Source organism: Apiospora aurea (assembly GCF_038362705.1).
Source record: "Apiospora aurea strain CBS 24483 chromosome Unknown utg000005l_segment0_segment0, whole genome shotgun sequence".
Taxonomy (NCBI): Eukaryota; Fungi; Ascomycota; class Sordariomycetes; order Amphisphaeriales; family Apiosporaceae; genus Apiospora; species Apiospora aurea.
The window spans coordinates 2,099,079-2,124,489 of NW_027117392.1; the positions used below are offsets into that span (position 1 = coordinate 2,099,079).

The following is a 25,411-nucleotide window of genomic DNA, read 5'->3' on the forward strand; positions in this document are numbered from 1 at the left end:
CCCGACTTCGCCATTCGCTTCTCAAAAACAAAACTTTTTGACTTCTTCAACCCCCCGAAGGCTGAGCCTCTTTTAACCGCCATCTTAATACCCTCTCTCTGGCTTTCGGTACCACGTCGGCTTGTCCTTGACACGTCCATCCATCTCATCGCCCCCGATCAAGATGCAGTCTCCATCCCGATTCCAGACGATCCGGTCCCGCTTCTCTCCCGCCGGCATCCGCACCAGCTTCCGCCGGGCTTCGTCGGCGTCGTCCCGGTCGTCGAGCTCGCGCAACTCGTTTGTGTCTAGCGCCTCCAGCACTCCCACCGAGACCATCAACAGCGTCATGTTCCGACAGCCCTCCATCGTCTTCATGGAAGAGGAGAAGAAGGTGCATGGCTCGGAGCTCAACCTGCTGGAGCCGCGGCCCATTGTCTACTGGGGCGGCATGGAGGAGCGCATGGGCCATTTCTAGAGCAAACCCTCGGCTCGGCTCAGTATGAGCTGCCATCAACCTTCAAGCAAGCGTGGAGTCCCGGAAACGGAGCCAAAGCTTGACGGCCAAGTCTCTACATACTTTACAGAGAAGAGGCATAGTTCTTAACTTTTATTATTCTACAACAACCCGCTGGATGGAGGTATTTTTTTGGAGACGGACGCGGGCATCTGGTACTGCAGGAGATGGAGGGCCCTGGATCTGGTTCGCCGATGATTCAGGCACGATATGACGGAGACAACACTTCTACGCACACACACTTGCACACACACACAGAGTGGTGCAAAAACACAACCCTTTATGGAATCTGATTGATGATGATTGCAACCTCGATTTTTATATAGAGAGAGAGAGAGAGAGAGAGAGAGAGAGACAGAGAGAGACAGAGATGCGACGGGAATGGCAGCTCGGTCCACTTGGACCCGAGGGTGAATGGCGCTCAGGAGAATTTTGCTCTCTCTTGCTAGGGACCGCGGCCAACATCTTGGACCGGCTGGCTGATGGATTTATTTTGGGACCTTCAAGAGACAGACGATTGATTGAATACAAAACATACGGTGTTGGCTTGTCTCTGGACAGTCACACTTCCAACCCAACCATACTTGAATATGACAAACTTGCTCGGCGATTCATGCACCCACGGCGTTAGAAAACTATACTAGATGTGTTGATTGACGTGAGAAATTCATTGGTATAGTGTGGAGTTTTCTGGAAGCATATAGCCGCACTCCATTGACCTGTTCTCCATCCGAGTGACTGTTTACGAGTCAGGTCTATGTTCTTTCGATCGTCTAGAAGAGGCTTATACTATAGCAGACTTACTATAGCAGGCTTGGCAGGTGAGTACTCTCCTTGGAGGCTCGGTCAGATCCGGCTGCTGTACCATTTCTGTCGATGCTTGCTTCCTTCGCTAGTCATGTTGTTGGCGGCCGAGCCCTGTGCGGCGACCGGGACTGCGGGCAGGCGGGGGTTTCTCTCCCCCACACACATCCTTCCTGCATCTTCCCTCCGGCTACTGTACATGACTACTGCTAGCCCCGGTGTCGGCACTAATGCAGCTCCTAGGACCTGGGGTGGCATGTGTCAACGGAACCTTCATCTGACTCGATGCTCCCTCTAGTCCCGACGCATACGCATACGCACGCGGCAATGGATAGCAGTAGCAGTAGCAGTGAGGGCGAAGAGCTGACGGAGCTGGTGTCCGCTCCAGACGGACATGATCGGCGCCGTCGTCCGGCGGAACAGCCGCCGTCAACCAGCACGCCGAGCTTGACAAGCGCCCAGGCTACCAGGCTGTACGTGAGTCATGCCTTCTCGACCTGGAATGCGCGCGGGTACGAGTTCGCTGCGGTAAGTTCTGTTCGATGCATCCATCGTCATAAAGTGTTAGTTGCGATGCCGAATAACACGGCCTCCCCCGATTAGATCCTATTCACGGCGGCGGCCTATCCCGATACGCTGGTCGCGGCGGCGTTGCGGTAAGTTCCGGCTTTCACCATATGCTAGTCCCCCAAAAGAGAAAAGGAGACAAACTCATCTGCTCGTATAGCATGATCATCTTATACCTGGCCATGATCCTTCTGTCCAGCTCGATACGAGGCTGGGTCCAGAACGCGCCCGACCGGCTCCGGACCCTCCTGACCACCATCGCCGTCAGCCGGACCTCGGTCATTATTGGCTCGCTCTTCTGACTCCTGATCCTGAGCCAAGAGGGCCTCGTGAAGAGGGGAGACGGTGTTCGTCCTCCCCAAGGACGATGGTCTCAAGCACGTGCTCTTTGTAGTCGCCGTGGCGTTCGGCATCATCGAGCGCCTGAGTTCGTCCGGCAACCTCATCTCCATGGAGAGGGACTGGGTCGTCACCGTCGCCGCGGCCCCGGGGCGGCCCTACGATTTGACCCATCTGAACGCCGTCATGCGGCGCATCGACCTCGTTTGCAAGCTCATCTCCCCCGTCTTGATCTCTGCCGTCATCTCGGCCACGGGCTCTGTGCGGATAGGGGTCCTCTACTCGGCCCTGACCAGTCTGGTCAGCATCCCGATCGAGATCGTCTCGGCCAAGGGGGTGTGGAACAGCAGCCCCGTGCTCCGCGTTCCCAAATCGAGGAAATCTCCGTCTGCCCCCCGGGACGGCTTCGGTGTCGGCCCCGGCTCTGGCGGTACCCTGGACGAGTCGCGTTCGCCAGTGCTTCATGGGCTTCGAGATGTACTTCTCTACCACGGTTTGGGTGCCCTCGACCGCCCTCGCTTTACTGCACTTCAACATGATGACCTGGCGAGCCACCTTCATTACCTACCTCATCAATACTGGTTACTCGTTGCCTACGATCACATTGGCCCGAGCCATCGGGTCCGTCTTGGAGATCTCTAGCACGGTGGCTACTCCTCTCGGCATCCAGTACATGGGTAAGGCGTACCGACAGCATCGAAGCCTGGCGGGCGAGGAAGATGAGCTGGAGGTTGGACTTGTCGAAAGCAACGAGCAGCAGCAGCACGCTGTTGACGGCCAGGCCCTGGTTGGTCTACAGCGGTTCGGCCTGTGGGGTGTCAGTTGGCAAGTGTTGAATCTGGTAAGTTGTAGCAGTCGGGTAGTATTCCGAGCAGCAAGGATAGTCCTGCTGACACGTTAATACAGGCTCCCGTAGTTGCTGCTCTGTGGGCCATCTCGTCGTCGAGAGAGGGGCGGGAGACGACGTCCTCGCCTGCATCCTCTCCTCCTTCGCCGGGTTGGGGCTGGGGCCTCGTGATCTTCTCCTTCCTCTCCTTATCCCGCTTTGGCGTTTGGGTGTTCGACTTGACCACGCAGCAGCTGACGCAGGTCCTCGTCCCCGAGCACCAGCGGTCCAAGTTCGCCGGCGTGGAGACGTCCGTCGTCAACGCCTTCGAGATCCTGGGCGCCGCGGCGGCCATCTCCTTCCCGCAGACGGAGCAGTTCAAGTGGCTGGCGCTGGCGAGCTTCGTGGCGGTGACGGTCACTTGGGCGCTGTATGCCGGATGGGTCAAGGGGCAGAGGGGGCATCTGCTGCATTGGGAGAAGCTGGGGGCTATGGGAAGGCCAGACGAACAAGTTCAGGGAGGTAGTGAGTGATAAGCAGAGCACCTTGGTAGGCCTGGCTGGATAGGTCCGTCTCTAGTTGGCAAACCACCACAATCCAATCTGCCTCAGAACAATCACGGCTCCTCCCACCACGACCGAGATTGATTCAACCTTGAGATTGTTCAAGTCCCTATTGTGTTAATTTGGTTGTCACCAACCAAGTTACTGCCTCTTCTCCCGTCAATCCTCCTCCTTCCTATCTGCCCATCTTTCGACATATACACACAACACATCGTTCACGAAACATTCACTTCAGCCAGTGCCCTTTCTTGTCCGATTACCTGCAGAAAATAATCCGGTCCATCCTCTCCTTGACCAACCACACCCTCAACAGCAACAGAATCCACGCACTGCCACTGGGATTTTGTTACTAAAGATCAGAAAAATCTCAAGCATCACCGCCGCTGCCACCACGAGTTTTCTTCGACTTCTATATATTCACAACCTCTTTGACATTCGCAATCTCCTTTGCCCTCCGCTACGTCGATTCCTTGCGAGCCATCCTGTCCAAGGGTTTGACTCTATAAAAACCCGTGTTTTACGAACACACGCACATCAACCTGTCACGACCAGCGACATCTACTCGCAACGGGAGTAGCCCTCCTTTACTTCCACGCATTGGTGACATCAGTCACTATTTGAGAGCTTCTCAGCGTTGCTAACTGAAAAATCATCAGAATGGCAACGTACATTAGCCGCATAATCTCCATGCGAGATTCTGATGGTCGCCAAAGAAAGCCCACCATCAGTAGCAAGGAATATGCCCTAGCGTGCCCTCCTTCACTCTACGATGACTCCGAATCAGATGCCGACGACGAGTTCGAAACCGATGACGATTACTCTGTCGTCTCGTTCTCTGATGCCCAGAGCGAACAAGATGAGTCCGAGGGCAGTGAGGCAGAGGCGCATGACGTGCCTGTAATCAGGCTTAACCTTGCCACCTCGCCTGACATGGGTGCCAACGGAAAAAACCACAACGTCTCCAAGCATGAGGATGTCACAAGTATGGGCACCCCACAAACACTGGAACAAAGCATCGATCTCCGTGAAGGCGCATTTCTGCCGCAGCAGAATGACGAAGATGTGGATGGAGATGATACAGATGGATGGGAGCCCACCTCGCTTTGTTGCTGCGACAGCTGGGCGTCCGAGCTGGAAGCAGCAGAGGAGGATCGTGTTGCCAGAGAGGAAGAGCAACTTACAGTTGCTAAGGTCCGTCATTCACAGCAGGCTACTCATACCTCTACCCATTCAGCTCGGAGCCATCTTCATCCAGAGCGGAAGGTTGCGTTTGCCCTTCGACCTCAACTGTTCGACGAGTAGTCATCTCGACCCAGCGAGAGCCGTTTCACCCTGAGTCTCCAGTATGGCTAGATGATATACCACGACGAACTAGAGGCAGCACCAGGGACAGATAGAAGTAGATTTGTACGGATAATAGGACCAACGTTTGTAATGGAATACGGGAAATAAGAGGGACTAGAGATGACCGAGCCGTGTTGTCTCCGGAGATTCCGCCTTTGACGAATTTAAGCAATATGTTTTGATGAGCTTCATGAGAAATAACAAGGGAACTATAGGGGGATGGAATCCTGCGAGCAAGGTGATATGAATCACGATATATCACGGATCGAGCTGCAGCAGAATTATGGCTGGTTTCACCTCCTATTTCACATGTACTATAGCTAGAAAGCAGGTTTTTAAATAATTACTCTCCTCAGAACACACATCGGTCACGAATTCTTCATTTAAACCAACCGAGATTTTCTTTTATTGCACACAGAATAAAAACCAGTTCTTCCTCTCCTAAACAATCAGGTGCGCTTGATCTAGAACACCACTGGCATTTATTAAATAACCTAAAGGAAAAAGAAAATTTATCACATCGTCTTTTCCTCTGTTAACCACGCCCTCCAGTTTTAGAGCATCAACAACCTTTTGCCGTGATTCCTACACGAGAACACCGACGTTGCTGTTATTGTAACTGCTGCTCAAGTCACCGTCTATATAGAAAGGCTTACCACGATTTCTTCGCTCTTCTCGCAACCCAGCATCAATTCCTACCAGCATTGCTGTGCTATCGCAAGATTTGACGTGGCAGCAATCATTGCCCCCGACACACAACGTCTGTCACCATTCACGACATACTCTGGTCCAGGTACGCAAATTCTTGTTGCTTCTACACACCGGGAAATGTTGCTAACTTTGGCAATCTCTAGCATGTCGACCTACATCTGCCGTATCGTCTATCTCATTGCGAGATGTCGATGAATGGCACATCAATCCCACCAAGAGGCGCAAGCAATATGCCATTGCATGTCCCGTCATGGACGATGACACAGACTCAGGTGACACCGATGACGAATACTCGTCTGACGATGACTTTACAATGGTCTCGTCAGACACAGAAAGCGAGTACCAGAACGGTACCAAGAACACCGACGATGCGGATAGCACCAGTGACCTCGAGATAATTGAGGATTACTTCGACAGAATGCTGCTTTCGCTACATGAACCACGCCATAACTACACTGGCGAAGAGAAGGATGAATCTCAGGAGACCTCAGGAGACCGACCCACCTGTTCTCAGACTCAACCCCCCCTAAGCAATTCCAATGAGGGTATGGAGGTGAAAGCCATGAATGAACCCGAAGATTGTCAAATCGCCCAGGAGGACATGCTGGTAGTCTGCGAGGATAGCATAGCCCTACGTAATGGAGATATTGCGTCCCAGCAGGTGGATGAGGAATACGACCACGACGACAACGCGGATAGCTGGTCGATGACATCGGCATGTCTCTCCGATAGTTGGGCCCTCGAGATTGAGGCGGCCGAAGAAGATCGTATTGCTCGAGAGCAAGAGGATCTTGCTGTCCCCAAGACCCGCGGTAAACACCAACAAGGCGCTGGGCATTCTCCCCCGTCGTCCACTTGCAGCAATCGCCATAGGAAGGTCGCTTTCGCCCTTCGACCTCCCATAATGGGCGAGTAGCTTCCTCGGTCGGGTCAGAGATGGCTGTTTCGCCTATCCACTTTGCTATAGCATGGCAAGACGGATAGAAGCAGCATAAGGGGGGAGAAGGGGATTTATACGAGTAGCAATACCCAGCACATGATGGAGGGTTTACGGCGAGCAGCGAGAAGCTAGCAAGGGCGGGATAGGGTTGTCTTCAACCATACTCGGTCTATTCGGCGATGAACAACTCGCTTCGTTTGGGTGCACAGGGGGTGATAATGATAATGATGTGTATGATAGGAGGCGCTTGGGATAGCGTCGATTCATCATGTTTCAGAAAAAAACGAGTTGGAGGGGCTTCGCTGGCTTGTATTCACAGTTCAGAGATACAATAGACCATGGCAATGATAATGAACCGATGCTGCGTGCGTCACATCTTGACGTGCCCAGTCAATATTCTTTTGCCGGGTCACAACAGTTTCCCACCTAGTCAGTCGCCGTAACAGCAAACTGTGAATCCTATTGCAGACTTTTATTGCTGATAGAAGTCTCCAGCATCATTCAAATGCGTATGCTGGCTTCGGTCGTGTCCAGGCTATTTATTCCCTCCTTCCTCGCCTAAACGTTGACCATTTCATACGACGTTCGACGTGCCATATTTCTCAATCCCATCATCCAATAGACCGATGACAACACAAGAAATCCACCGGCGAATTGGCCAGTTCCTCAAATACGCCATCTGTTCAGCCATATCTACTCACTTCTCTTACACCCCCTTATTGTGATGTGCCCCTGAGAGTCGGCGATACCATTACTGCTATGCCAGATCAGCAACCAATTACCCAGAGTTCTTTACTCCCCTAAGGATCTTCACTACCGAGCATAATCCCACATTACCCACCAACCCAACCTCTTGGCAATGCCCAAGCAACGAGACCCTCCCTCCCCAAGCAAACCCGTACCGTACTCCTGGTGGTTCCTCACCGGCGGCGTCGGCGCGCCCCCCGCGAACCCAAGCCGGCTTCCACCGCCTGGCCTCGGAGCGCAAAGCCGCCCACCGCGCCAAAATCACAGCGGAGCAGGAGCGGGGCAAGGCGGGCCAGGCCCGGAAGGACGCCCTCGCCAGGCTGGAACAGGAACACGGCCCCTCGGGGCTCATCGGGAGAATGCTATGGCGTCTTCGGGGTGGCGGCGAGAGCGAGAACCAGAAAGAAGGGGGAAGGAGGGCGAGGGTGAGAATAAGGGTGCCCAACGAAGAAGGCAGCAACAGAAGCGGCTGGGCAGAAAAGAGTTCATGGAGAAATACGGCCCTGATTCGGGTGTCAAGGCAGGCAGGGCTACAAGGGCAATGGGCAAATCTGGAAACGTATCTAGGCCCCAAGCTGATGCTCATGCTGTTGACAGCGGTGACCAGGCGCCTGCGGACGACGTAGCAGTCAACGATACAGGAGCCAACGACGATACAGGGGCCGTGGACGCAGGTGCAGCAGCAGCAGCAAACAACAGGCCTGAAGATGGCGTTGGCAATGAGAACACTGCAGAGTAATGCTAATGCACTGAGCAGCAACACAACGGGGAGGCGATGTCAATACTGAACCAGACATGAGTAAGAGTGGCCGAGGAACACGCCAGAGAACGAAGGAGGGCATGTTAGACACGAGCTGTGACAGGAGAGCGAGCAAGATCATGCAGTACGCCGAATTTTATTTGTCCATTCGTCCATAAACCGTATTCTAAGTCCAACAAGTAACATGAACGTACACATCACACATTCCCTTCCAAGCCCCCATCTCCATGCAGCCGACTGCACCGATCCAGCTATCGTTGCTTAACTGTTACTTTCACGCAACTTATAGCAAAGCCAACATAGTTGGACTGGCGACGACTTCTCCCACTTCGCGTGAAAGAGCCGAACCAGCAGCAAAACTGTGAACGATGCCCTGTAGACCAGATAGGTTGTAGACAGGACCAAAACGGCTCCGTCGGGAAGATATGCTAATCAAAACAACAAAATCAAGGACGCCACCCTCCTTTGACTCCTAGACGCCCCTTTGCCGCATACGCCATGCATCATCAACAGATGGCAGAAAAAAGGGGCCGAAGTACTAAGAATAACGAAGATGCACGCAAAACAATAACAGACAGCCGCAGGCTGTCAAAAATCGAGAGCCCCAAGAAGGCTCAGGACGCTGGGAGAAGACCGCCACACCCGAGTCCAGAACAGATGGGGGTCGAGTATGTGTAGTGGTGTGTGAGAATCGTCGGTCTAGAGCATCATGCAAGGAATTATCGTGAGGACCATCCAAGGTCCAGGGGTATCCTGAGACATTACAGAACACTCGACATAAAAGTATCATCGCGGTGAAAAAGGCTTGTGTAGGTGTAAAGCAAACACGAACACAAGCCTTAAGACGAGATCTCGTCCAAGGAAAGGCTCGTATCGGTGATGCCGAAGATGGGGGCGTTCTTCTTGGCCCATTGACGCGTGAGCAGAGATGCTAGATCACTGTTAGAACGCGACAGGATAGAAGCAGTTAGGATTGGGTTCTCACCTTTCAAGAACTTCTTGCTAGCATATTTCTTGTAGAATGCCTCATGGATAACGGGCCGGGCAAGGTAGTCGACCATCAGTTCAAAGACGGGCTCAATCTCCTCCTCTGTGTAGCCAGCATAGTAAGACAGAGTTGGGTCCTGCACCAAGTTAGCCAAGTGAACGGTGAAGGGGAAGTAAGGGACTATCAACTTACCCATTCACCTCGATCGAGGATCATGCGAGCCAGGAACATGGCAGCAGCAGCGACGTGGCTGGGCCTGTATGCCATGAAACGGTGATCGAGCAGGCTGATCTCCATCAGGTACTTCCCTATCGTCCGAGACTGGATGTCATAGTTGTCCGCCTTGGAGATACGACGCAGGAAGTTCATGGGATTCGGGTAGCTTAAGTCATACTCGAGGGTTCCCAGGATGAACCGCTCAGCACTGAGAATCTCGGCCTCGGTGAAGCCATCGTCGGCAACATGCACAAAGTTCTGGACGTGAGGGGAGAGAACCTCCTCGTACTTGGAGGCGATGAACATGGCGGTGATGCCAACCAGCTGCAGACGGTCAAGCTGGACGACCTTGGCTGACAGGAAACGGTCAATGATGTTGACGGCCAGGAAAAGGGTTTCCGGCAGAAGGTGGAAGCGGGTGTGCACTTCAATCAACCAGTCGACAAGAATGCCTCGCGTCTTCCACTCAAGATCATCTTGGTGCTCCATGTACTCGGGGTTGGGCACGGACTTGACTTCCAGATCGCGCAGGTACTCGAAGATTTCTGTGGCATACTCGGCAGCCATCAAGGGATCATCCATATCCTCGCTGTCCAGGTTGGTGACACCAGGCGGGTAAATTTCCTTCTCGTCTGCGGGTTCGGGCTTGACATCGTCGACAACCTTCTCGGGGACTTCTTCGACCTTGGCGAGTTTCGTCTGGGGCTTCGTCTGGTTCTCGGCGTCTGGGTTGAAAGGCTTCTTGCGGGCCGGCTCCTCCTGGGCGACAACATCGGGCTTAACAGCTGTGCTGGAAAGAACCTTCCTCTTCTGCGTGGTGTTGGCGGCATTGGCACCACCGACACCGCTTCCGGTTCGGGCCTTGGGGGCGGCCTCTTTGGTAGCTACGGGAGCTCGGGCTGCGGCAGCGCGAGTGGTAGTCTTCTTCACACCGACAGGGTAGCTAGCCTTGGAGACGAGGCCTGCCGTCTTGGTGGCAGCGGGCTTCTTGCCCTCGACAGCCTCGCTCTTGCCCGCATTGGTGACATCTCCCAGAGCACTTCGTTTCGTTCGAGTAGTGGTGGGGTTGGCGTTTACTGCCGATTTCTTGGATTGCAGAGGCTTAGTAGTGACTTCGACTTCGAGGGCGGCGGCCTTAGCACGCGTCATGCGCGCCGGAGCACCGTTCTCGTCATTCTCGTTCAAGACGCCGCGTTGCCTCGTCGTACGTCCCTTTGCAGGTAAATCAGTCAGTGAGATTCGTAGACGCGACTTTTTGTTTCGTGTTTCAAGAGGTATGGCTTTTTGAGACACGCGTAGCTGGACGTGTATTTTTCGCGAGGTTTTTCTACTTACAACGGCAGGCATATTGCTGATTGAAGAACACTGTAGCGGAGGTTTAATTCGATCTCAAGGTGGTACTGTAACAAATCAGGTCAGCTGGGGAGGCTTGGGAGGTGGTTGTTGTCAAGGTAGTGGGTGAGTGTGTCTGTGTGTGTGTGTGCTATTATAGAGAGCTAGGAAGAGAAGATGTGGGACGAGTGCTAAGGAGCGTCTTCAACACGCCGGACATGATGCAACACGTGCCCGACGCGATGCAAGAGCAGCAGTAGAAGAGGGCAGGACGGGACAGCTGGGCTGGAGAGGCATTGGCTCTCTTGGCGAGGAGCAGAGACGGACTTAGATATTATTTTCGAGGCCTCGAGGGTGGAGAGGGTGCGTGATATCAACACAAGCCCTTGGTGAACTGAAGGGCAGCGTGACCTGTCAGCTACTGCTAAAGAGTGAACCGGATTGGGTTGAGCTGGGCGCGGTTGCGTTGCTGTGGGAGGCGGTAAGGCAATCCGAGCAATGGGTCTAGAGGATGAAGGTTTTGTTGGAGGGTCCGGGAGTAGGAGGAGGGAGGAGTCGTTGGGTGGAATGAATGGAAGAGAAGAGGGTTAGAGGTGTAGATGAGGTTCGAATGTTTACAAGAACCGGGACGGACAAGGTGTGGTTTTGAGAGAGAGAGGGCAATGTTTAGCTTGTCAGACAAGCAAGACGCAAAAGAAAGCGTGCACCGAGTGGAGCGGGCCTGCAAAAAAAGATACGGGGGTACCTACTTCTCTCTCTTTTTTTTGACGTGAGCGTGTCTGGTGGTGGTCTGGCGTCTGGCGTCTGGTGTCTGGTGTCTGCCCACAGTGTCCGTGTCTGTGTCTGCTGCTGCTGTTGCTGCTGCGTGAAGAAGCGGGTGCAGGTCCTGGGTGCGGGTTTGCAGTCTGATCCCGGGCGCGGAGTGTGTGAGGGCGAGCGGTTACGCGGGTTCGCCTGCAACTTGGTCGGTGCCAAGCGTTGGAGACGTGCCTATGCTTGGTACGAAAAGTAGCTGGCCCACTAGCGACTAGCCCAGCGCGTCTTCTGGCCTGGTGGAGTTAGGTCACGACGACGTAGCCCCAGCAGAGACGTAGCAGCGAGGAGGAGTAAAGGGAAAAAAAAAGCGTGTCCAGCTGGCACACGGATCAGGATCGGGATTCGATGCTGTGCTGTGGCTGGGAAACTCGATATCCAGTCTGTGAATGTGAATATATTCGCTGCTTTCCGTCGGTTCGTCGCCGTTGCAGCTGGAGGGCCCAAGGGAAGAATAAGTACCAGTAGAAGCCGACTAGGTAGGTCTGTACTTTAAGATTGGTATGCGCTTGACTCTAATTTCAGGTTGTCTAAAGAACCGACAGGACTGGAGCATGGACCGGGAGAGAGGATGTGTCACAATTTGGGAGGTATACATTTATGGACGGATTGCAACAGGCCTATTTATACACACATTATTATTGCTATACACCTCCATGGCCCAGCGAGGATCGCTGGATATCTGGGGGAGGGATAGAGGAAGAGCAAGAGGAAGAGAGAGGAGCCGGATACACGATGCGGTTAGAATACGACGACACGATACGCCAGACGGGACCTGAACAACAACAAAGTCCCGTCGAGCTACGTAACCGTGGTCCAGCGGGCGACCGACGGTCGACTGCCACCCTTGGCCTCTTCCCTGATTTATTTCCTGCTGTCCCGTCGTTTCGACTGACGCGCTCCCCCAATTGTCGCAGGTCCCGCCCGGTTCTCCCTAGAAACCAGCGATGCGAGTCCCACTTCTCGCATTTTTGTCAATAGCAACAGCGGAGCAACGCCGCGCCTGGACACCCCTGCCTCCTTCGGGCGCTCCACCCGTTTGGACGCGTTTGCGGCTTCCCGCGTTGGGGTCTGAGAAGTGTGTGGCTTGTCCCAGTCCGGGGGAGAGCCTGTGGCTTATATACCGCGTTTGCTAATTCCCGGCAGCTTGAACCGCCCTAAATTTAAAGGTGGTGGTGGTGGTTGGTGGTAGTACCGACAATCGATCAATTGATAGGTGGTAGGTACCTCCCGCTGTGTAAGCACATACCCCCATCAATAAGCTTTTTCACTCAATCAATCAGTCAGTCAGTCAGTCAATCAAGTTGCGTGCTGGGCAGCAGTCGGTCGGTCGGGCCGAGGGAGGGGCCCATCAATTGATCAATTCAATTGCCCGGGGCAGGAACAACCTAAGCTCCACGAGCTATCGATCCAATTGATGCGACCCTAGGGACCAGGGAAAATTACACGAGCGGCTTCAGTTCCTATGCGCCGATCAAGTATAGCGAAGGGTGACACGGAGCTTGCAGCGGCCCAACAACAATCTTTTAGACATACTCTGTTCGCCTAGGTGGCAGCTGTTGGCTGGCGTGCCATGATGTTGCAACCCAGGCTGTTCGCCAAAAAAGCGCCTCGCCCGCTGTTGGCGAGCTGCCAATGGTCGCCGAGCGCCGCATTCCTCCGCCGCTATTCCGCCCAGATCCAAACCGGCGTTGAGCCTGTCACCACCTCCGTCCCCAGCCCGAGCAGCTTCGCCTCCGACAGACCTCAGTATACGCAGGACCGCCAATCCACCGTCATCTTGCGGACCTACAAGCCCCGAACCCCCGGTGTGCGGCATCTCAAGCGGCCCATCAACGACCACTTATGGAAAGGACGGCCATTCCTCCCATTGACCTTCCCCAAGAAGGGAATGGGCAAGGGCGGTAGGAACTGCCATGGCCGCATCACTGTGAGACATCGTGGAGGTGGCCACAAACGCAGGATACGTACCGTCGACTTTTCCCGCTGGGCCCCCGGGCCGCATATCGTCGAACGCATCGAGTACGACCCGAATCGCAGCGCCCACATTGCGCTTTTGACCGAAGAGCTCACCGGCGCCAAGTCATATATCATCGCACCGGACGGGACAAGGACCGGAGACGTTGTGCAGAGCTATCGATCTGGAATTCCCGAGGACCTCCTCGCTAGCATGGGTGGTAACATCGATCCCGGTATTTTGGCTGCCAAGACTGCCCATCGAGGCAACTGTCTTCCGCTGCATCTGATTCCCGTTGGCACACCGGTCTTCAACGTTGGCTCGCACCCAAAGGGCAAGGCCGTCTTCTGTAGAAGTGCCGGTACCTACGCCGTTGTGGACTCCAAAGAGGAAGAGACCAGAGCAGACGGCGTCAAGGTGGTAACGGGCAAGTATGTCAACGTCCGGTTACAGAGTGGTGAAGTCAGAAAGTGCAGCAAAGACGCGTGTGCCACTATCGGAGTGGCCAGCAACCCCCATCACCAGTACCGCCAACTTGGTAAGGCTGGAAGGAGTCGATGGTTGAACATAAGGCCTACAGTGCGTGGTGTGGCCATGAACAAGGGTATGTCTTCCTTCCACCGTTTTTCCGTATGTCTTGTTGCTAATGGGATTTGCAGTTGACCATCCCCACGGTGGTGGCCGTGGTAAGTCGAAGGGTAACCGAAACCCCGTCAGTCCCTGGGGACGACTGGTACGTTGCCTTCTCAACATCGCCCAGATCCCTGTCATAACTGACCCATACTTCAGGCCAAAGGTGGAAAAAAGACTCGCAGAACAAGCAATGTCAACAAATGGGTTGTTGTTCCCAGAGTACGCAACCACGGAAAGCGCAGAGACAAGAAGGGCAAGCAGGCATAGACACAGACTCGAAAGCCGCATCTCACTGTATATCCACCTGTACGAATCAGGACCCTCAATGTCTGGATGTAGACCTCTGTATAAAGAGCTGTACAATACAACAATCATCCAAGACACGTGATATGCTATGCCGCCATCATACCCTTGCCTCTTTTGCTGGTACCATGTGTCAGGTACAGCAAAGCGCAGGGCTCGTCCATGTCCATGCGCCGAGCACGACATTGCTTGCATTTCTAGTACTGTTCAGCGTTCCATTTCACCCTATGAAGGCATCGAGGCCCTCTTGAAGCCTGGTTCATGAGGATATGTAGAAATGCCTAGGCCACTTATGCTTCCTCTGGGGACATATGCAAATTCGCGTCAGCAGTAATAGTTTTCATGGCAGCACAAGGGACGCAAAAGAGCCATAATGCAACAGGGGCCGGGCCAATATCTAGTGGCGGGTCTCAATAGTGAAATTGGTAATTTTAAAAAGGAGGCGACGCAGCGGCATATGTACACATAATGCCTATCGCCGTCGGTGGACCCCTGTTGAAAGCAGAACGGGGAGCCTTAGGATTTCGATCCGGATAATGAAATCTGAGCAAACACGTTGTAAGACGGCCCTGGAGCCTGTGGATTGCGAGTCACGTCAATAGTAGAACAAGGGTCCACGTCCAGCCTTATAGGCGCGCATGGGACGACAGGATGAATAGGTGGCCCGGCAACGCCCCTCTAGAGAACACCCACAGGCCTCTGGATGATCATGGCAGCTCCGCTGACAGTTTTTCCCATAAGGCCTCTTAATTCATTGTTCTTTGATCTTCGCTTGTGCAGACTTGTTGTTCTGGAAGCCTGTCGTTCATGAACGGGGGGTACCTCTTTTTGTGGTCCCATCTCGGAGCGGTGGCCGGAGCGGTGGCTCAACCGATAGGCATGTCTTGCATCAGTCGGGCTGCCACTTCATCAGCAACTACCACTTATTAGAGCGCGCATGGTATTGCTACTGTTTTTGACGGTGCAGTGCCGGGCAGAAGGCGTCGGATGTTGATTCGGTGGTTCAGGCCTCACCGCCCCATAGCCCGACTTCTGGGAAAGTGGAGAGGGCAGAAGCACGGGATTCTCATCCTCACTGGGAGCGTGGCTGCTGCGTCGGGCGTATACGAGAAAAGGATCGTCTCTTTTAACCCGCATCACCGGTGGCGGTTCTGTGTTCAAAGCATCGTTAAGTAACTTGAGCCGAAGTCTTCCTCGGTTGTACACCGCCGCCTTGACAGCTACTTGGGCTGATCTTTGTATAAGTAGGTCCGAAGTTGATCACGCTACCCGGGCGTTGTGCTCGCGGTGAGGAGCTCATACTCGGCCTTGGGTCAACATCTCCGATGCGCCCTAGAAGTCGTCGCCCCCAGGCCAGCGTGAAGCCGTCAGCGGCGGGGAGCCCGGGCCGGATGGCTCCCGGGTGGCGCCAGATACCTTGATGCGGCCATTATAGATCCGCAGGCTGTAGTCCCTGCAGCACTGTCTAGGGCCACGGGATCTAGTATACTGTAGCTATTGATGAGTGCATTCGTCTCGGAGGCGTGGCTTGGACGATCTATTGGATGCCTGCATCTATAGACTTGGCGGTGTAGGTGGCAGTACCGGCTCAGATTAGGCAAGCCTTGAAGGAAAACGATGGAACCCTCCTCTTTTCCTTTGCTGCTAACCATTCATCTACGTAGAGAGCAATGGGTTCGGTATCTGTTCAGGGGTATCGTAGGTTGGTTTACTCCACGTGGCTATTATATACTCCTTGATGGCAAAAGCGCTGCTCCCACCATGTTATTCCGATACGGACGGTATGGGCCAGGGACTATTCATTGCTAAGAGCTTAATGCTTAGTCCACAAAAAGACAAATATAAGGCCCTGTGAGACGAATGACCTATCAATCCTTTACAGAAAGTATTGTACCAAAGCAGCGCTTTCGCCATCAATAGGGTAATAAGCTTTAGTGCGAGATGTCCAATCACGGAAAGACAAAGAAAGTTAATGAGAATCATGAATGGCGCCTTTTTGTCTACCTGATGTTTCATACTACTGTCTACATACATGTGAGTCAGTGTGTCCGCCTGTATCCGGTGGTCTGTGATGCGTATATGGCATCTACGACATGACAGGCTCAAGGGTGTTTCCACTAAATAGTTCAGTCAGTAACGCTGGGCTGAAGATAAAGGACAATGGGGGGTTTCTTACGCAGTAATAGTTGCCCAACCGATCAGACGCCAATGCTTCTCGATACGCCGGGAAAGCGCAATCTTCTCTCCGAGGTTCGTGCATGCAGGCGAGGTCAGAGACAGCTTCGCGGCGTCCTGCTTGATAGCAGCAACCTTAGCACCAGTCGATGTTGAGCCAATGTTGACCATGAGAACCTCGTTCTTGGCCAGCTTGGCAACCTTGGCCTGCTTGCCATCCGCCGTCCGAACACCAAGCAGTCTCTTGAGCAGGTAGAAGTTGACCTCGATCTCGCTGTAAATGGCAGGAAGACGGCCCTTGAGACCCAGAACGAAACCAACAAGACGATCGGCTCTGCACAGGGTAGGGTCGATCCTTGTACCAACACCGATCAAGCCACCGGGAACGGCGTACTTGAGGTCGTTGAACTCGGAGTTGAGCGAGACGATTCGGCTCACAATGGGCTTGCACTGCAGGTTACCCTTGTCATCTCGTGTGACAATACCGGGGCGAATCTCGATTTCATCTCCCAGCTTCAATACACCATGGAGAATACTTCCACCAGCAACTCCTCCCTTCAAGTCCTCAATCTCGGCACCAGGCTTGTTGACATCGAAAGATCGAATAACCATCATGTGGGGGTCCTGAGTAAAGTCTCTGGGGGGAACAGGGATGGTGTTGACAATGGCCTCGTTGATAGCATCAATGTTGAACTTTAGCTGGGCGGAAATGGGGATGATGGGGGACTTGGCAGCAGGCGTGCCTCGGACGAACTTCAGGATGGACTGGTAGTGCTGGAGAGCGGCCTCTTCCCGCATCAGATCGACCTTGTTCTGAAGGATGATGATCTTGTCGAGCTTCATGATCTCGATAGCGGCCAAATGCTCCGAGGTTTGAGGCTGGGGTACAGATTCGTTACCAGCGATCAGCAGCAGAGCGGCGTCCATGACGGCGGCACCCGACAACATAGTGCTCATGAGAATATCGTGACCAGGGCAATCGACGAAGGAGACATGGCGTAACAGCCGGTAGGTACCGCTGCATCCCTCGCGCTCGCACGGCGGGTCAACCTCCTTCTCGCTCTTGTAGCTTCTGAAGCACGTAGGCCGCGGGCACTCTTGGTTGTCGCACTTGTAGATCTTGGCGTTGGCATAACCCAACTTAATGGTAATGTTTCGGATCAGCTCGTTCTTGAAGCGAACGGTCTGGACGCCAGAGATGGCCTTGACGACTGTGGACTTTCCGTGGGCGACGTGGCCGATGGTACCAATGTTGATGGTTGCTTGGCGTGCGATAATTTCAGGTGTGAGGGGCGTTAACGAGTTGACATCGAGATCTTTCGGATCGGTCTGGGGAGGCAGCTCGGGTCTCTGGACAGGCGCGGGCGCAACCACGGGGGTCTTCTTCATGGCGGACTTGAGGGGCTGCTCTTCCTGCTGCTCCTCGGCAGCTCCCTCAGCTCCTCCCTCGTGAATGGACTCGTTGTCCGAGCCAGAGTCGGACTCGGCTACATCGTTGCCGAATTTGTCGCTGGTAGTCGCCATGATTGCGGTGCGATAATTTGCGACAGGTAAGTGAGGTGGTGGTGGAGGCTACTTTACTGGCCGAGCTTTTGAGGTGGTGGGATGGAGGTCTTGATTTTCTTCAAATTTAGTGTGCATCTACAATCATGGATTGGCGCTCGTAGTAACGATGACTCAAGTGAACCGAGGGGCATTACCCCACTATGGGTGATGGGGCTTAGACAGCTCAAGCCACAAGATCAAGCCACTGATTATTCAAGTACTATGGGCCTCAGCTCCAGGACAGTGAATTAGCTCTCAGGACTCGCTGTCTTCGAGGATTGAGAGTTGACAATGTTACTAATACTTATACATAACAAAAGGTCTGTATATCAACACTCTCATTGACCGAGTTCATAATGGATTTGTTTGTACTGTAGAACAACTGTGCAACTCATGGGTGTCATGGGTGTGTTCTGCAGGCACAAGTCTGAACAATACCATGGGTCAGGATTCGAGGTTCCCTGGATGATGAAAAACTTGACGCAATGATTGCTAGGACTAGAGATCCTGTGCCGTATTGCACACCAGCCTCAAGCGAAAGAGGTGCCTTAGGTAGGTATGTGAAGCTCTTATAATACCAGGTACTTGCTAATCCAAATCGGTCGCTTGACATTCATCGACATAATGTCAGACAACTGCCGTTCATTTCGCTCTGACGTAGAAGTAGAGTCGATCGCCATGTTCGCCTTCTGGGCACAGCAACCAAAGCCTGTCGGGCCGGCTCTTGGCACCTACCGCATGTTCAACACGGTTCTTCCCTGAGCCAAATCAACAGAGATTTAACCGAGATTCAACAAAGACGTCTAAATGTGGCCAGAAACACCCGCCAGCACTGTTTGGTGGTAGGTGGATGGCGACACCGTAAGTGACGATGACAAGAGATAAATATATCACATGCCTCCTTATTCCTGCAGGATACCTCGAAAGCGGCGAGCACATGGTCGCAATGATGATCGCTGAAGGCTGACATGGAAGATGTTTCCCAATGTCAACTCACGATTCTAGATGGGCTCCAAATGGCTAGATGGGGAGGGGATGGGCCGAAGGGGGGGGATGGCTGTAGCTAAAAATAAAACAACCTTGGAAATTTATTCCGCGAGTGCAGCTCTCGGCACAGACCAGAAAGAGCGCTGCCGACTGAACAATCGAGGAACACCTCCAATTCGATTGTCAATGTCACCCACCATGGGAACGGCAAAGGATTGATTCCCTTTTCGTTCATGACCTCCCCGAGAGTCTGGGCGGACTCACCCGGCTATAGTGGATTTTCCAATGAGGACGGAGGGCGGTTTTCTAGTGCTTATGTGGTGCGCAAATTTGGCCTACAAAGTGCACCACTCTGTGAATGGCGTCGCGTCTTGGGGTTGCAACAAGCTGCCTGCTGTACCTTCGCTTCTCAAAAATAGCTGGGAGGCAGCTCACAAGCAGCGGCGGCGGCGGCGGCGGCGATAGTATGCACGCACACTGCTACGTCAGGGTTCAATGTTGGCATGGCTGCTACCTACTGATCAGGCCATACTGAGCACCTTCACGGGCAAGTTCTCATCTCACGGATAAGACGTATCAATATTGAAGCTCGGATCCTAGTTCAAGCGATAGAGTCAAACTTACGATATCGTTCATTGCCTGTTGACTGATATCTCGTTTGCGCAGCCAGTTGGTTCGGACTTCATCTCTCTCCACCTGGTCTCATAGCACCTAACCTACAGAGATGAGAGGAGGAAGAAACGAAACGGAGGCCAAGGTGAAGCCAACACACGCCCAAGGTTGGCGCAACCCTGCTTGCTTCAATCAATTGCCTGGCGCTCGCTTTGCTCAGCTTACCGCCCATGATTTCGACCCCATGCAACAAGGACAGGCGGCAATCACACAACTCTGGCCTCTGATTGGCCACGGGGCTCGAGTCTCCGCAGGGGTCTTGGAGCTCCCCGACCTATCATGCCTCCAGATCCGCGACAGGGGTCTGTCGAGGCGCTCCCAGCCCTGCTCTGGTTGGTTCGTTGCATCCAACCGCACACCCAACCATATGCGAATACCTCGCTTTTTCTCGCTTTTCTCGTCCTTTGCACTAGTTTTGGCAGATTGACCACGCCAGAAGTCCCAGACAGCCAGAACCCCCCCGAATGGCTATCGCTTTTGATTCGCGCTTGGCATGCTCGACCACTGTTGGCTGCAATGACTGACCAGGGCGCCAATGCGAGTCAGAGAGAGAGAGAGAAAAAATCGTACCAGCCCAAACGGAATGGCACCCACTGCCAGCTCCCGCGGGGGCGAGTGTACCCTCCGCGCCTGCTTCAACATGCTGCCAGGTTGGTATAGGTAGATTTCGGTAAGCCGGCGGGCGGGCGAGTAGCATGCAGTGGTCAGTAGTACTTTGCAGCCGGACGTTGCTTCTTATTAACAGTCGTCCACGTATACCCATCCATCCATAGCGATGGACAAGGTGCCCCTCATCTCTGGCCTCTCTAATATACCCAGCCTTTTCCCATCTTGCCGGCCGACGACTGTGACTCCCGCTTCTGTTCTCGAGTTCCCACCATACCTACTCGTCCCCTTCTCCTCCCGTCCTTTTCCGCAGTCTGTGATAACGAGAATTACAGCAACCGCCTCCCAGTTTGATCCGAGGTTTCGCGATCTTAACGATCGAACGAACGAACGGGGCAAGCATCACGGCGCCACTCCGTCACCCCGCGGGCGTCTATTTGGACGTATCGCCCACTCAGAAATTGGAGCGTCGTTCTAGCCGCCCTATCAGAGCCCGTCACCGGCTTCCCATCAGGCCTGTTCCTTGTGAGCAATCTCATTGACTCTTGCATGGCATGACCTCCACAGCTAACGGGCCCATGCAGCGGCAGCTTAAGATAGGCTGCGTGGTACATACACCAGACCGGCGTCTACACAAAATCGCCTCTGGCCCCAAGTGCTCAGCCGGGGGAAATCTTCCTTCTCTCGACAGCTGGTCTCTCCATTCGTAACCTTCACACAAGTTGCAGTTGCTTCAGCCATATCTTGAACACCTGCATATCCGTCTCCTTTCTTAGCCGCATATATACATTGCCTGGTTGTCGGTTGTATAGAGCATCACTTTCTTTCATCTCATCCTCACTATATCACACACCACAAAATGAGTTCCTCCGATGATAGGAGGCGGCCCGCCGTCCAACACTATACCCCTTCTCGAACTTCCTCCCAGGGCTCTTCGTCATCTGGATCATCACTAAAGCAGCTACGGACACCGAGGTTCGCGGAGGCCACCTCCATCCATTCGCCCGTTGACGGAAGGGGGCCCTTCGCAGACCCACCGGAGGCTACACATGCGCAACCGGCAGACGTGGGCTTCGGTTACATTGGCGACAACACCACGACAAAAGAGTCGACGGCCACTGTACCCATGACTCCCTTGAAGAGCGCCATGAAAGTCCCCGGGACGCCGGCCAGGAGGTTCGACAACCCCTTGAGCCCGACCTTCAGGGAAGAAGAGATCCTCGGCAAGCGTGAGCAGGACACGGAGAAGGAGCAAGCAAAGGATCTTGTTAGTTTGGTCGCCATTGAAACTATACAGTCAAACGGACGTGCTAACTCGATTGCAGGCCATCAAAACGAGAGTGAGGTTCGCCAAGTTTGCGCTTCGTGGTGTCAACTTCAGCTGCAGTCTCATCATTCTTTCCATGCTCACATCCTCATTTGCCATCTTCAACGCGACCAAGGCACTGCCGGCTCAGAACGGTCTCCCGCCATGGGCAGAGAACACAAACTCCTGGCCTCAGAAGGTCGTACTGGCCGCAGCTTGCCTGAACCTGTTTATCTGCGTTCTCATCTTCATCGGCTACTGCCGGGGTGGTCACCATCGAGCTGAGAAGGTCGGCGTCTACTATACCCTATTCGCGGTTGGCTGGTTCATCTTCAACATGATCATCTGGGCCATCGCTGCTGGCGTTCTACAATTCACGAGGAATAACAGCGGCAACAAGGATATGTGGGGATGGGCTTGCGTCCAGAACCACCGATCCGAGGTCTTCTCCGACAAGGTCGACTACGCGCTCGTATGCAGACTTCAGGTAAGCCATTTATCAATCTACAATATCAAACCCGTGGCTGGACGCTGACACTAACTTTTTAACCAGAACTGGACCTTGATCTGCATCATCATCGAGGTCGTTATCGAAGTCATCAGCATCTCCCTCTACAGCGTCATCTTCTACCGATACTACACCAAGCGCCGCCTGGCGAAGTCGATGGACATGCGTGACCGGGCTCGCTCCGATTTGTACCTTGCGCAGCTGCGATCCCAGTCGGCTCCCAACACCCCTGGCTTTGGACCCAAGTCTCCGGCCTTCTCCCAGTATGCACTATCGCCGCGGTTCCCGCCTTCGGCCTACAAGTCTATGGGCGAGATTTCGGAACAGCCACAGCCGAGCTTCACACTAGCCAACAACATGGCCGAGCCGTCGTCATCTTTTGCCCAGGCTGCCTCACCGCAGAGCGAGAGCAAGCCGTTCAGCCTGCAAGCACCGCCCAAGAAGGCACCGAGTGCGACGCCGAGAATGGGCACAGGGGCGCTTCGCACCCCCGATACGCCTACGGCACCGGTACAGAACTTTGCCTTCACAGCGCCGGGCGAGCAGCAGTACGACTCCGTACCGATCCCGGGGGCGTACGCGGACGCAGCCAACAGGCCGATCTACCGATAAGCGCCAGGCACGGCAGATTGAACGGCGGAAAGGGGGAGTTGATGAGTAATGATGATGGGAACTCGAAGAAGAAAAAAAACCAAGAGTACGTCCCTCTTATTTCAGCTGAGCTGATAGAGTCTATATGCTTTGGATGGGTGGTCAGCTTTGCTTAACTTGGGAACAACAACGGCGTTCTATATGGGATGATACCTGGGCGGGGGAATGATGGACATTTTGGCGGTCTACCACCCCTGGACACTTCTTTTACTATCGCTACGACATTTGCCTGCGCAACGCTTTATGTGCGCCGAGGCCCTTCAACTTTTCATATACAATGTAATTACACACCTCTGTACAATCAAAGAGAAAGCCAGAAGAAACATTACATAGCAAATTGCAACCTCATATGAGGATTATACCAAAGACTCGAGCATTGTCTCTCTATGTTGGAACTGTATGTTTTATGAGTGTACTTGGTTGCTGTGAATGAATACCAACCGAGAAAAAAAAAACTCAAGCAAAAGACTATGTTGGGTTGCCTGTAGCTACAAGAAGAAAATGAAGTAAAATAAAAGAGTATAGTATAAATGCATGGCCGAAGAACAACACATCAAATCATTTGATCATGGTTCGATCCATTGATCTTGGACGCTGGCGGGCAACTCGAGGGTTTGCATGTGGGCGTTGGCGACAGCTGGCCTCGATGCTCTAACGGGGTAATAACGATTGACCCACCCCCAACTGGGCCAAGTTTAGGGCGCCCTTGTCTCGATTGAGCCAAGAGCCAAGAGCCAAGAGCCAAGCAGTCAAAAGAGCAGGAGGAAAGCCAGCAGGCAAAAAGCAGGCGCGTCACTAACAGACTGCGAGACCGAAACCAAGGAGAGAGAGAGCAAGCAAGCTGGAAGCAAGACACTCATTCCTTGCCTTTTTGCCTTGCAACACACCAACACTCTTTTTTATCCCACCACACCACCCCTCTTCGCAAAGGAACCAATGGCAAGCACCGCAGCGACAATGCAGCGTCTTCTCTGGCGGCAAGCGGCCACCAGGGCCTCTTTCCGGTTCTGCGCTTCATCGGCCTCCGCTTCCACTCGGTCCTTTGTCTCGTCGTCCTCTGCGTCGCGCGTCTCCAGAGCTGCCGCTACCAAAGCGACTACCCCTATTTCTTCCAAGACCTACCCATCTTCTGCCCGCAGAGCCTACAGCTCCCAACCGCCCCCGAGCCCGAACCCGAACCCGAACCAGACTGTCAAGTTCTGGCCATTCCTCATCATCATCGCCGGTGGTTTTGCCGGTTACGTGTTCCTAGTTAAGCGCAGAGTTGGTAAGTTGCTGCTGTATCCCCACGTGTTCTCGTTACAGAAGATTGGTTCGTTCTGGATACCTACGCAACGACCACAGAGATCCACGAGGTTGTCTACCAGGAGCGATACGTACCACAATTCGAAGCAAACTTGTGGCCTCAGTTACTCACTGACGGAGTACCTCCTGGTTCCCTCTCTGTCTCCCTCTCCCTCTCCTTGTCCTCCCCGTCTCCGTATTACGTCGGGGAGATCGGCGGCAACCAAGCTAATCTAAATCTTGGGTAAAGCCACAGACATGCCTGCCACCGACGCATCCAAGACGGCCGCCGGCCGCATCGGCGCCCCCGCCAAATCCACACCCACCTTCAACCCCGATGACGTGACCGTCGTCTTCGTCCTGGGCGGCCCCGGCGCCGGCAAGGGCACGCAGTGCGCCCACCTGGTCAAGGACTACGGCTTCACGCACCTGTCGGCCGGCGACCTGCTGCGCGCCGAGCAGGACCGCGACGGCAGCGAGTTCGGCGAGATGATCAAGGACTACATCAAGAACGGCCTCATCGTGCCCATGGAGGTGACGGTGCAGCTGCTCGAGAACGCCATGACGGCAACCGTCGACCCCTCGGGCAAGGGCGAGACCGCCGGCAAGAAGGGCAAGTTCCTCATCGACGGCTTCCCCCGCAAGATGGACCAGGCCGTCAAGTTTGAGGAGTCCGTCTGCCCCGCCAAGGCCGTCCTCTTCTACGACTGCCCCGAGGCCGAGATGGAGCGCCGCCTGCTCGACCGCGGCAAGACCAGCGGCCGCGCCGATGACAACGCCGAAAGCATCCGCAAGCGGTTCCGCACCTTTGTCGAGACCTCCATGCCCGTCGTCGACGCCTTCGAGAAGCAGGGCAAGGTCATCAAGATTGACGGCACCGCCAAGCCCGAGGAAGTCCACAAGACCACCCAGCAGCGCATCGAGGCCAAGCTCGGCCGCGAGTTCTGATCCCAGCAATAGACTTGTCCACTCGTGTTCTGTTATACAGCCAGACACCAACCACATACAATCTACATTTAGATGCCTAATAGATAGCCCCGCCCCGCCCCCCCGCAGCATGCGGTCCCGGTGGCGACGACGAGGAAAGAATTGTACGACTGGACTGGGAAGAGTCGCGGAAGCTTGGTTTGTTGGCTATAGAAAAAACATATAATCAGAGGGCCTGCTTGCGTGGGAGAGCGAGCGCAACGGCAGACCCGCCTCCTTTTTTGGACTTGTAACATAAATCGTACACTACATCGACAGACAGACACTGAACAGAGTCGGAATAGATACCGACTCTCACTTTTTCCTTAGCCCTTTATATATGTATTCACTGTTCAATATAAGTTAACTTTA

At 53.9% G+C, this 25,411-nt stretch overlaps 9 protein-coding genes across 9 annotated transcripts; 6 read left to right on the forward strand and 3 right to left on the reverse strand.

Moving 5' to 3' along the window:
- Positions 1–163: 163 nt before the first annotated feature.
- PG986_007221 (Calcium channel subunit cch1) lies at positions 164–457 on the forward strand (the record flags this gene model as incomplete). The annotated part of the gene is made up of 1 exon (XM_066843443.1): positions 164–457. The coding sequence occupies one exon, from the start codon at positions 164–166 to the stop codon at positions 455–457; it is 294 nt and encodes a 97-aa protein (XP_066699555.1).
- A 1,170-nt stretch (positions 458–1,627) lies between these two features.
- PG986_007222 (uncharacterized protein) lies at positions 1,628–3,565 on the forward strand (the record flags this gene model as incomplete). Its single annotated transcript, XM_066843444.1, has 6 exons — positions 1,628–1,828; positions 1,904–1,956; positions 1,998–2,145; positions 2,210–2,617; positions 2,664–3,047; positions 3,113–3,565. The coding sequence occupies 6 exons, from the start codon at positions 1,628–1,630 to the stop codon at positions 3,563–3,565; spliced, it is 1,647 nt and encodes a 548-aa protein (XP_066699556.1).
- An 810-nt stretch (positions 3,566–4,375) lies between these two features.
- On the reverse strand, positions 4,376–4,901 carry PG986_007223 (uncharacterized protein; the record flags this gene model as incomplete). The annotated part of the gene is made up of 2 exons (XM_066843445.1): positions 4,376–4,781; positions 4,822–4,901. 2 exons carry the CDS (start codon positions 4,899–4,901, stop codon positions 4,376–4,378), a joined length of 486 nt encoding a protein of 161 aa, XP_066699557.1.
- A 999-nt stretch (positions 4,902–5,900) lies between these two features.
- PG986_007224 (uncharacterized protein) lies at positions 5,901–7,963 on the forward strand (the record flags this gene model as incomplete). Its single annotated transcript, XM_066843446.1, has 2 exons — positions 5,901–6,462; positions 7,482–7,963. The coding sequence occupies 2 exons, from the start codon at positions 5,901–5,903 to the stop codon at positions 7,961–7,963; spliced, it is 1,044 nt and encodes a 347-aa protein (XP_066699558.1).
- A 973-nt stretch (positions 7,964–8,936) lies between these two features.
- On the reverse strand, positions 8,937–10,648 carry PG986_007225 (cyclin B; the record flags this gene model as incomplete). The annotated part of the gene is made up of 4 exons (XM_066843447.1): positions 8,937–9,028; positions 9,083–9,221; positions 9,278–10,513; positions 10,637–10,648. 4 exons carry the CDS (start codon positions 10,646–10,648, stop codon positions 8,937–8,939), a joined length of 1,479 nt encoding a protein of 492 aa, XP_066699559.1.
- Positions 10,649–13,019: 2,371 nt separating this feature from the next.
- Positions 13,020–14,303, forward strand: PG986_007226 (mitochondrial 54S ribosomal protein uL2m; the record flags this gene model as incomplete). Its single annotated transcript, XM_066843448.1, has 3 exons — positions 13,020–14,007; positions 14,063–14,136; positions 14,193–14,303. 3 exons carry the CDS (start codon positions 13,020–13,022, stop codon positions 14,301–14,303), a joined length of 1,173 nt encoding a protein of 390 aa, XP_066699560.1.
- Positions 14,304–16,425: 2,122 nt separating this feature from the next.
- Positions 16,426–18,038, reverse strand: PG986_007227 (uncharacterized protein; the record flags this gene model as incomplete). The annotated part of the gene is made up of 2 exons (XM_066843449.1): positions 16,426–16,456; positions 16,516–18,038. The coding sequence occupies 2 exons, from the start codon at positions 18,036–18,038 to the stop codon at positions 16,426–16,428; spliced, it is 1,554 nt and encodes a 517-aa protein (XP_066699561.1).
- A 3,145-nt stretch (positions 18,039–21,183) lies between these two features.
- PG986_007228 (uncharacterized protein) lies at positions 21,184–22,750 on the forward strand (the record flags this gene model as incomplete). Its single annotated transcript, XM_066843450.1, has 3 exons — positions 21,184–21,591; positions 21,650–22,117; positions 22,184–22,750. 3 exons carry the CDS (start codon positions 21,184–21,186, stop codon positions 22,748–22,750), a joined length of 1,443 nt encoding a protein of 480 aa, XP_066699562.1.
- Positions 22,751–23,746: 996 nt separating this feature from the next.
- Positions 23,747–25,021, forward strand: PG986_007229 (adenylate kinase-domain-containing protein; the record flags this gene model as incomplete). Its single annotated transcript, XM_066843451.1, has 2 exons — positions 23,747–24,056; positions 24,324–25,021. 2 exons carry the CDS (start codon positions 23,747–23,749, stop codon positions 25,019–25,021), a joined length of 1,008 nt encoding a protein of 335 aa, XP_066699563.1.
- Positions 25,022–25,411: the final 390 nt, after the last annotated feature.